Raw genomic sequence first — 10,808 nt, 5'->3', positions numbered from 1 at the left:
TGTAAGAGTGCTCAGAGTTGCTCCCACTTCCCTAGTGGGAAGTTTGACTTCGGAGTTCATTCCAGCCATTTTTTACGTTAAACGTTTTGAGGCCAGTCAATCTGGAGTGCATTTAATGAAAGGGGACTGAAAATAAGTGCACACCACACTTTTTAGATGTCTTTTGGTGATTCCACTCCACAGTCATCTGCTACATATGTCAGTCTACCCCACATAATGAACATAGAAGTTTGTGATTTTATAGCTCTTGTATGCAAAACAACAACAACAACAACAACAACAACAACAAATAGATCACAAATCAAAATGTCTTAAACATTTTTGCTTTGATGGAACAAGTTGAACTCCGGGTCAGGGGGGGATCTGTCGACAATCATCGGGGGAACTCCCACCTACTTACGCATGCACTTACGCATGCACGCGCGGCCCCCGTACATGTGCGAGCCACTGATAACGCAATCTAAGCCTTCAGGGCTGGAAGCGCCACAGGACGACGCGTGTGGCCAAGGGGCGAGATGCTGGACGGGTTTGGAAAACACAAGCGCAAAGTGAACAGCGCACGTCAACAGAAAACGCCCACCCAATTTTTTGGGGCAACTTTGGCCATTTAAAGCCCTCAGAGGTGACTGAGGGCTGCAAGCGCTGACCGCAGCTGACCGTAGGCTTCCTCCGACGGACGCGATGGATAAACTTCTTGTGGAGCAAATGTCCAACAGCGACTTTGAAAAAAAGTGAGTTCTGCTTCTGATACATTAAGACGACACAACCATACCGCCAACTTATAATAAGTTTTTTTTTTGTTTGTTTGTTTCAACAAAAATAGGTTTTGCAACTATTGATTATTTTAGAAGCATTCCGATTAATCTTTGGCTTGTTTGCGTGAAACTTACAGTGTGAGAACTCCCGCAACAAAAACAAAGTCCTCTCAAATGAGAAACAAAGAAAGCAAGTTGCTGTAGGGGAACAATTTGCAGCAGCCTGCAGACCACGTTTGAATTGGGAGGGAAGTCTGAGAGGAAGATGACATGATGTCATTTGTAGTCACATCACTGGAAAAACGTCTTAACATTCATTATTTTGGAAATAGAAAAAAGATGCACTAGCATTTGTTGTTTCACCATTTCAAACACCAAACTAAAGTGCAAGAGCTGAAACTAGAAAAAATGCAAAGGAAAAAAGGCAATGAAGAAAAATCATAAATAATGATAATAATAATAATGAACAAGTAAACATTGCACAAATTATACTTTTGCTGTCACTGGAGACTGTAAAGTCAAACAAACAGTTGGCTTGTTTGCAAAATGCTAACAGTGCTCATCATCCTGAACATAACAACACCACTATGAAACACAGTAGTGGCAGCATCATTTGTAAGTATGCAGTTTCTTTTCTTTTTTCTTTTTCTTAGCTGGGGTTAGGAAAACGAAACTAGCTAAATGCAGGATGATCCTGAAACTAGTCTTGTTATGAGACTGCAACTGATTTGAGACTGAGGTGCAGATTCACCTTCCAGCAGCAGAACGGCCCAAACCAAAACACCAGAATTATGATGCAGATGTTTGGATCAAAACCTCAACGAAAGTTTTGCCTTTTAAGATGTAGAACTCTGACTGCTTAATAAAAAATAAGGTGCCCCAAGGTGAGGTAGGGACATATAATGTTACACTATTCTTTGCTTTATTTTTTCACCTTATTAATTGTGTTTACTTGCAGGGTGTTTGTTAACAGGAGCCTGACTCTGGAAAACATTAAGTGCTATGGCTTTGACATGGACTATACACTGGCAAGTAAGTGAAGAAATAAGGGGAAAAATCATAGAATCACAAACTCACTGACAGAATCGGCTTCTCTGTTTGTAGTGTATAAATCTCCTGACTATGAGAGCATGGGCTTTGAGCTATTGAGGGACAGAATGGTGTCGATTGGATACCCTCATGAGATTCTTCGTTATACGTACGACCCGAGCTTCCCCACTCGGTCAGTCTCTGTTTCTGAAGCTTCATCTATTCATTCAAAGCAAAAGTCAATTATCTGTTTGCCTAACTCACTTTCTTTGCCCTTTCTTCTTGTCTCCTGATAGCGGGATAGTCCTTGATAAAACATTAGGGAACCTGCTGAAGGTGGATTCAAACGGCAACATCTTAGTTTGCAGTCATGGTTTCCGCTTCCTGAGAGAGTAAGGTCAAAGTCAAGTTGAATAATGGTGCTGACTGTTGTATTGCTTCTTTACATCAGAAAACATGTAGGTCACATATTTTCTACACTGGGCTGCTGGAGATTCTCATTCATTCAGGACACTTCAGTCATAAATGCTGTACGAGAAGGGAACAGAAAAATACTGGATAAAAACAAACTTAATTTAAAACATCAATCAACTGTTTTCCCATTTATAAAATAGCAAACCAACCAAGCAGTTATTTTATTAACTATCCATTTAACCTGTTAATCAATCATTTGGTCAGTGGATCACCAAATCAGTCAGCAAATTAACCAACCAAACATACCAACTCACAGAGTGATCAGCTACTCAATAAAAATACAGGCCAACAAACTACTTATCTCCATATTAAACCATCTAGCTGCCAACCAACTAAACAAAGAATTTAACTATTTAATCACCAGCTAATTAGTTAACTATACAAACTAACCAACAATACAGACAGTCCATAAACCAAAAAAAAAATTTACAATAGCACTTTTTATTCACACTGAATGAAACCCAAAGTCTTTAGAAAATGCGGTTCATAATAACCAAACGACAAGGTAACTGTAAATTAAATTAAACTGCTAATTTGTGGATAGTTTACTTAGTTTTTCTACCTAGATAGATACAGTAACAATTTATGTTTTCTGTTTTTTTCACAGAGAAGATATTGAGTACTACTATCGAAACAAGTTCATCCAAAGAGACGACACTGACAGGTTTCACATTCTTAACACCCTCTTCAATCTGTCAGGTATGAAATGAATTCATCTCTATGTGATTTCATAATGTCTGAAATCTAAATAAAACATGCAATTACATATATAGATGTGTGACATCATAATTTTTTTTTCTTTTTTTCAGAGACTTATCTTTATGCATGTCTGGTGGATTTCTTTACTCGATGCACCAGATACTCAAAGTGAGTGAACATGCTTGTTGGTTTCTTAATGCACCTGTTATTTTTGATGCACACCACCCCCTGGAATGACCGTTATTAGTGGTTATCAGCCCCATCGAATGGCTTCAGGCGGTCCCTCCTGTCCCTCCTGCAAGGCTCAGCAGGTTATCGACCATTGGTGTCGCTGATCACAGCAGCTTATCACTGATAGAAGTTTTTTTTCTTTTAGCTTTTAGGGAGTCTTCTCAAGGGATCAATAAAGTACAAGTCTAAGTCTAAGTCTAAGTCTAAAAACCCTTTATTTACAATTAACGTACTAGTTTGAGTGGGATATCAAAAATTTACTACAAATAAATGGCAGATGTATTGGTCATAAGTTGTTACATTTGGCATTTATTTGGAGTAAATCATTGATATACTCAAAAATAGTAGGTAAATTGTATATAAAGCTTTTGAATCAAGCTAACAACAACAACAACAACAAAAAACCCTCCAGTTTTACACTTTACTGAGTTAATTTTAAACACCAAATTAAAGTCTTATGACCAATACATCTGCCATTTATTTGTAGTAAATTCTTCATATCCTACTCAAACTAGTACGTAAATTGTAAATAAAGTTTATTTTAAAAAGCTAAAAGAAAAAAAAGTCCTATTAGTGATGAGCTGCTGTGATCAGTGACACAAGTGGTAGATAACAACATACTGAGCCTCCCAGGAGGAACAGGAGGAACCGCCTGAAGCCATTCAATGGGGCTGATAACCACTAATAACGGCCATTCCAGGGGTTGACATCACCCTAAGCGGCAAACTCTGAAAAAGTCTGTACAACTCTTTCTATTTAAAGCTTAAAATGAGCATTTTTTTTTTATTGGTGCCTTTCATTCTCCTAGCCTCCAGAAAGGTTTCCAGCATGGAGACTTGTTCATGTCGTACAGAAGCATGTTCCAGGATGTTCGAGATGCAATGGATTTTATTCATGACACAGTAAACCATCAAACAATGCATTTTTTTTTTATTCTTGGATTTTATGCTAAATAATAAAGCCCACGTTTGCTGCTCTATAGGGAACCCTGAAAGAACAGACGATCAAGAATTTGGAGAAGTATGTCATCAAAGATGTGAGTACACTGATCTGATCTGAGTGCGTTTTAGTTCTGAACAGTTGAAATGCTAAAAAGACAAATGTTTCCACCACAGCCGAACATCCCTGTGCTCCTGACTCGAATTAAAGAGGTGGCGAAGATTTTCTTGGCTACCAACAGTGATTACAACTACACAGAGGTGAGCTCATGAGGACTCTACGGCTTTGGGAGTAAATACCAGATTTACATTGGTTGTTGTATGTTCCTTCTTGCTTTAGGCTATCATGAAATACCTGCTGGAAAGTATCCCAAAGGTAAGGCTAAAATACCTTTTTTGATGTGTTAATTTTCTTAAAAAGAATAGATTATTCATTCTACTTTTTGACAGCCTGGAAGCCCCAAAAAGCCGTGGCGGGCTTTCTTCGACCTTGTTGTCGTCGATACCAGGAAGCCTCTGTTCTTTGCAGGTGGCACTGTGCTGAGACAAGTGGACACGGTATGAAAACCGTCTCCTGGCAGGGATTTGAAGAACTAATTGCATGAGTAACTGGGTGTTATTTTATGTTGGACACGCAGAACACAGGAAAGCTGCGCATTGGGACTTACACTGGAGACCTGCAGCACGGTACAGTTTACTCTGGAGGTGAGGAACAAATCATTATTTAGAGAAAGTGTGGACTTAAAAATTACAGAAGAGCACCAATATGTAGAGAGTGTTCTCTTGAGGTTGTTTGGTTAGAAGAACTTTATTCGACACTCAATGAAAGGGTTTCTATTAATTTCATTTCTCTATTTTACAAGTCGTTGTTTCCCGATTTGATTAAACATCTTATTCATTCAGTTAGGGCTTCACTTTACTTTTCTAATGTGAATCAGTCAGGTTTTTGTCTATTATCTCATTGTGTATAAAATGGTAGATAAAACCTGTTGTTACAAGCCTCACAGATCAAGGTGACGACATTCGTACCTTAGATTTGATCATGCTTGAAAAATTGAAAGTTGATTATATTACTGGTTCACTTCTCATGTGGAAAACTTTTGTATATCTTATAAAAGACTCCAAGTTATCGTAGTAAAAAGGTTGTCCACTTCGTTTGTGTTTGATTGTGTTACTAGATATAAATGAGAATAAATAATTAAATTCGGACTTCATATATGAGTTTATTTTTAAAGTAAAGTATCTGAGTGACATGCTGGCATTTAAATAAACATGTGCATGCAACAATGTATTTATCTTTGTAATTATAGACTATGTTGTTATGTTCTGTGTTGACACATGTCAGCGCGTTTCAGACACGAATTGCTAAACTGCTTAGACGGTCAATGGCCAGTAGAGGGCAGAATATAGCTATTTATGGAAAATCTACCGAATTTGGAGAACACAATTTCTTAATTAGAAGTGTTAATTCATTCATATTTCTTTTTACTTAGCATTTTGCGTATTCAGTTTGGGAATACTCACCAATTATTTGAGCTATAATAGTCCAATTAAATATGTTTATTGAAATATCATCAGCTAAAAAGCTAGTAGACTTGAGTGGTGCACAAATGTTAAATGTCACATTTAACACAAAAAAAGAAAGAAAAAGTCACATAGTCACAATGGAAAACATAAACAAATAAGTCACTGGTGCTAAAGATGCCAGGAACTCATAAAGTTTTGAAAATTTTCCTCTCTTGCAAGCCTATTTCATATTTTCTTCTCTCTGTGCAGGATCTTCAGACATCATCTCTGATCTGCTGGATGTCAGTGGCAAGGACATCCTCTATATTGGAGATCACATCTTTGGGGACATCCTCAAATCAAAGAAACGTCAAGGCTGGAAGACCTTTCTTGTCGTGCCAGAGCTATCCAAGGAGCTGCAAGTGTGGGAGGAAAGAAAAAGTGAGCAACTCATCTTTATCTACGATTGTGTTGTCACATTTTTGTTGATTTCATTTGTTTTCTTTTTCTTTGATTTTCAGATCTTTTTGAGGAGCTGAAACGTCTTGACTTCTTCTTGGCTGACCTCTACAGGTAAGTTTGTGTCTGTATTTGACCAAAATAACCTGTGATTATTTTTGTTAATAATCAAAAGTGAGTAGCTGCTATTTTACAAACTATTAGCAGTTACTGGAAGATTATTGAACAGGGTTTTTCTTTTTTATATACCACTTGTAGCTTGTTAACCTGAACATGTGCGAGCATATTTACTGACATTCAGCAGAAAAAAAGTTTATGGATTCACATTTTCTGGAGATTTTTTGCACTTTTATTGAACTTTAATTTGGTTTTACTTGAAAATCTTTAATTCTTTTTATGCTTTTATGTTCAACACTTGCAGTTTTTAAGGACCTTCATAAAAAAGTTGGCTTTTTCTTCACCTTCTCAAGGTGACAGAATACTGTTGTTTTACATAGAAGTCTCTTGTTTCATTGAAATAATATCACGTTTATTGTACATTCTAACTTATTTTCCTGATAAAAGCTCCTAAATGCAGTGGTAAACGTGAAGACTAGCTTTTTTCTATAATATTGTTATTGTGAGCAGTTTTTATCGTTTACGTAAGACCAAAAAAAGCATTTGTAATGCTGAGGGACTCGCATTATGGGCGTGCTGGGCTGTGTTTAACTTTGGCCACCAGGGAGAGGTGATGCACAGCTAAGAATGTCGGTGCAGCTTGGTGATAGAGAACAAACGTCAAATTTTCCGTTTTCACTTTGCAATTACAACCATATGAATTCAATTAAATTGTCTTGCTTGCTTTGATATTGTTGCTTGGGTATAAAATTGCTTCTTTTGCTCTGATTAAAGGCACTTAGACAGCGGCAGCCCAGAGTGTCCTGACATCAGCAACATCCAGACAAGAATAAAGGTGAAGTCATCAAATCGGGTTTTAACTGAATTGGTTTTTATGGCTTTTTTGTTGTTGTTGTTGCTAAGTGCATTTAGCGTCTTTATACATTCATTAAGCACCATGTAAGCACCCAAAACAGTTTGTTTGTTAATCCGTCCTACTTTCATGTGAAAGGGCTGACAGAGAAAATTAATGTGAGTCAGAAGAAAACATTACAAAACAATCTGAGTCTTTCTGTAGGATCACTTAGTCCCAATATTTTTAAAAAATAATATGTATTGCCTTTTTGCATGAGCACAATAAGATCACTACAACTGCTTAACAAGGAGATCCAGCACTTTACATAATAAAGCAAAAATAAAAGACTCCTCACTTTTATACCAATACAATATTAAGCATCCTATAATATTTTACAAACAAGGAATAAGCACAGAAATTAAAAGATTGTTATAATATTTTTTTCTGGCAGAACATTGCAAAACTGCACCTGTTGGCAACTTAGAGTCTTAGAAAAAGAGACAATACCAACCTTTGAATATCGCACAGAGCACATTGAAATCCACCATTCATGTTTGAACAGATTATGGGACAACAGTAAATCTGCTAAGGCATTCTGTTAATCTAACATGGTGGTTTAAGCATGTAGGGTGTTATTAGAGAGGCAGCAAAGAAAGCGACAGTGGCTCTGTACACAATGTCTGTGCACATCTGTAAATCTGTCGTGACTTTTTAGTCACGTCTCGCCTAAAAAGATCCAGAAAGTATGCGAAAGAAGATGCCGTGGTCAAATAAGGCCAAAACTGAACTGTGTGGCGGAAAGCCAACATTGTATGAAGCATGGTGGTGGCAGTAACATGCTGTGGAGGATGTGTTGATCAGACTTGAAAGGATGTAGGTTAATTAGATTAACTCCTGGAAGAAAATCTATTGAAAGGTGAGAATCCACCCTCTGCATTTACCCAGCTATACAGTTGAAGGATTTACATCAAATCGTCTACATGTGTTGGAATGGTTCTGACCCAAATGGAATTGAAAATGTGTAAATTACTTCCAGAAACACTCTTCTACACCTCTGATAAATGTATTTGTAAAAATACTTGAAAATCAAATGTAATTTTTCAACTACTTTAGAAATATGTACTGTCATGTGCCACTACATAAAATCCCAGTGAAAAAGCTCATAGCAGATTAATGCTTTTGCAAAGCATCATGTATGTTTTCTTGAGCTTTTATTGTTGCACATTTTGCGCTCCCAGGTTCTGACCCACAGAATGGACATGTCCTACGGCCAGATGGGCAGCCTCCTGCGCAGCGGCTACACAAAGACATTGTTTGCCAGTCAGCTGATTCGCTATGCAGATCTGTACTCCTCCACCTGCATTAACCTGCTGCACTACCCCTTCAATTACCTCTTCATGGCTCCTCCTGTCCTGGTCTGTGTTCCGTCCTCCTTTTTTTTTAAATAAGAACAAGCTTGTGTGAGTGTTTTAGTTGCCTGCTAAAAGCTTTTCATTGGGGCTGATTCTTTTTCAGATGCCCCATGAGGCAGTTTCTCAAAGCTCTGCAGACATTCCTTCAACAGAGCAGAATGTGAACAACCACAAAGACACAACAAACCACAACTAAGGTTTTTTTTAAGGATTTGAAATCAAATATAAACATTTGCTTTGTTTTCTGCCACAACTGAATGAGTCTTTTCCTGGTTGTTGACCCACAGATGTGTCACGAAGCAGAACATGGTGGAGGTTCCTGCCTGATGGGTGGTTTGTCACCTCAGTCACCTAGTGCGCCATCTGCTGGATAAATAATGCTTTGTGATTAAAAAGGTTTACAGTGAAATGTTACGGATTGCTGTGCTGAACTGGCGACATGCCCAGGGTTTACCCCCCACTCACCCAGTGACCGCTGGAAGATAAGCATCCTTCAAGGAAAAGCGGGAATAGATAATGGATGAATGGATGCTAAGGGTAGTTATTGTAAATGTGAGTCTTTAACATGTAAACGGTGCAGATTGCGCTGTAAATATAAGATTTGTGTAATGGTTTTCAAATTTTTTTATTTATTTATTATTTGTTGTTTTTGCAACTTCTGCCAAATTAAGTAAATAAATCACTGCTATTAACCCTGTTGACTATTCATTTATATGCATTAACTCCACATATTTGTGGAAATGATACACACTGATGCTCAAAAAACTGTTGAGTCTATTACTGAGTAAGTTGTTCACAAAAGCTTTATTTTGTAGAACCACTTGCATCGACTGTTGCAGAATAAAACAAAGAAACAATTTATCTCTGTAAAAATGTTTCTAATGGCCCATTGCCTTGAATTGTCACATGCATGCATCCAAGGAGTTCCCACATAGGTGTGCCTCAAATCTGACAGAAGAATCAAATCAACAAATCAGAAGAGTTGTACAAAGACCTAGAAACAAAAAAATAATACAATAAACAGTCAAGACTCAACTCTTGAAGGAAAAGCACATTAAGCTCAATCAAAGTTTGCTTTGAAATATTTGGATAAGCCAGAGAAATACTGACCAAACATGACCAGTAGAATTTAGTCGGGTCAGACTAAAATCCAAGCCTTTGGATCTCAGACCATCTCTAATAGAGGAATGGCACTCAATATAAACCCTGAGACCTTTTAGCAGTATAGAACTTAGTAGGTAGGATTACCTTGGTGTGTGGTTGAAGAAATCAACTGATACATTTTTGCTAGGAATCTATAGATGGAACAAGGGTGAACATTTCATTGTCTTGTCCTGTGATGGACTGAAGAGCTGAAAGGACGCAAGTCGCCTCTGATTCTCATCAGAACAAACCACACTGAGACCCCGCAAGGGTTAGGTTCATCTGATCATCCACTAGATGGCACTTAATCCCCTCTACACCATACGGATCATTTCAACACAGATTTCCTTCATAATTATTGAACAGCTACATATTTGATCCCTAAAACTAACATTAACATTGCTTTTAATTTTGAGCATCAAAAGTACAAAAAGGCGTTTCGATTTTTTTTTTTTTTTTTTTGCATCAGTCAATCCTTTACATTTGTCCAATCAACTAATCATGGGAGACTGCAAGAAACCAGGGGATTTGTCAGACAGTCATGAAGCAAAACACTGATCTAATCAAATGTGATACTTGTGTAGTACATGAACTGACACACGTACACACACTTATGTAGACCTGTGTGGTCCTGTGGTACACACTCTGATTCACACTCTCCCTCCTCCTACTCCCTGCATGATGTCAGAGCTCATGTGTGATTATATATAAGAGTTTTTTTCACCCCCATCTCCGCACAGGAAATGATCCAGTCATCTTGCAGGACTGAAGTGTGTAGAGTGTCACAGTTTTCCTGTTTTGCTCCCGAACACCAGCCACTGCATGTTTTTTCTTTTTTCTTTTTTTTTTTTTGCTTTTTTTTTAAAGATTATGCATGGATTTTGTTTTCTGTTTCAGTCTGAAGTGACATGTTAGGATCAAAACACAACATATTAATTCATAAGAAAGACTTCTTCTTTTACAGTTTTTTAATTTAATTATTCCGGTGAGGTGATAACTCCTCTCTTTTTCTCAGAGCCTCTTTCTTCATAAAGACACACACACACACACACACACACACCACACACACACACACACCACACACACACACACACACACACACACACACACACACACACACACACACACACACACCCACACACACACACACACACACATGCATTTCCCAGATGATTTCATTTGTTGTATCTGGGGCTATTTTTGGTTTTGT

The 10,808-nt window shown here is 37.7% G+C and overlaps 1 protein-coding gene across 1 annotated transcript; it reads left to right on the top strand.

The window, feature by feature from the left end:
• The first annotated feature begins 489 nt into the window (after window positions 1-489).
• On the top strand, window positions 490-9,147 carry LOC129366363 (cytosolic purine 5'-nucleotidase-like). The gene is made up of 18 exons (XM_055040148.1): window positions 490-731; window positions 1,714-1,787; window positions 1,860-1,977; window positions 2,081-2,176; window positions 2,866-2,957; window positions 3,068-3,125; window positions 3,997-4,090; window positions 4,171-4,224; window positions 4,304-4,387; window positions 4,467-4,502; window positions 4,577-4,684; window positions 4,765-4,831; window positions 5,903-6,073; window positions 6,154-6,205; window positions 6,983-7,043; window positions 8,282-8,458; window positions 8,559-8,652; window positions 8,743-9,147. Exons 1-17 carry the CDS (start codon window positions 682-684, stop codon window positions 8,649-8,651), a joined length of 1,485 nt encoding a protein of 494 aa, XP_054896123.1. The 5' UTR covers window positions 490-681; the 3' UTR covers window position 8,652; window positions 8,743-9,147.
• The last annotated feature ends 1,661 nt before the right edge of the window (window positions 9,148-10,808 follow it).

This window comes from Poeciliopsis prolifica, unplaced genomic scaffold (assembly GCF_027474105.1).
Source record: "Poeciliopsis prolifica strain line A6 unplaced genomic scaffold, Auburn_PproV2 SCAFFOLD015, whole genome shotgun sequence".
In the NCBI taxonomy this organism is placed as follows: domain Eukaryota; kingdom Metazoa; phylum Chordata; class Actinopteri; order Cyprinodontiformes; family Poeciliidae; genus Poeciliopsis; species Poeciliopsis prolifica.
This window is presented reverse-complemented; position numbering and strand designations above follow the sequence as displayed.

Bases quoted from the DNA above. Each gene is read 5' to 3' on its own strand.
- LOC129366363 (XM_055040148.1), top strand. From the start codon at position 682: ATGGATAAACTTCTTGTGGAGCAAATGTCCAACAGCGACTTTGAAAAA. The intron at 4,503-4,576 runs GTAAGGCTAAAA...ACTTTTTGACAG, and splicing joins TGCTGGAAAGTATCCCAAAG to CCTGGAAGCCCCAAAAAGCC. The intron at 6,074-6,153 runs GTGAGCAACTCA...TTTGATTTTCAG, and splicing joins AGTGTGGGAGGAAAGAAAAA to ATCTTTTTGAGGAGCTGAAA.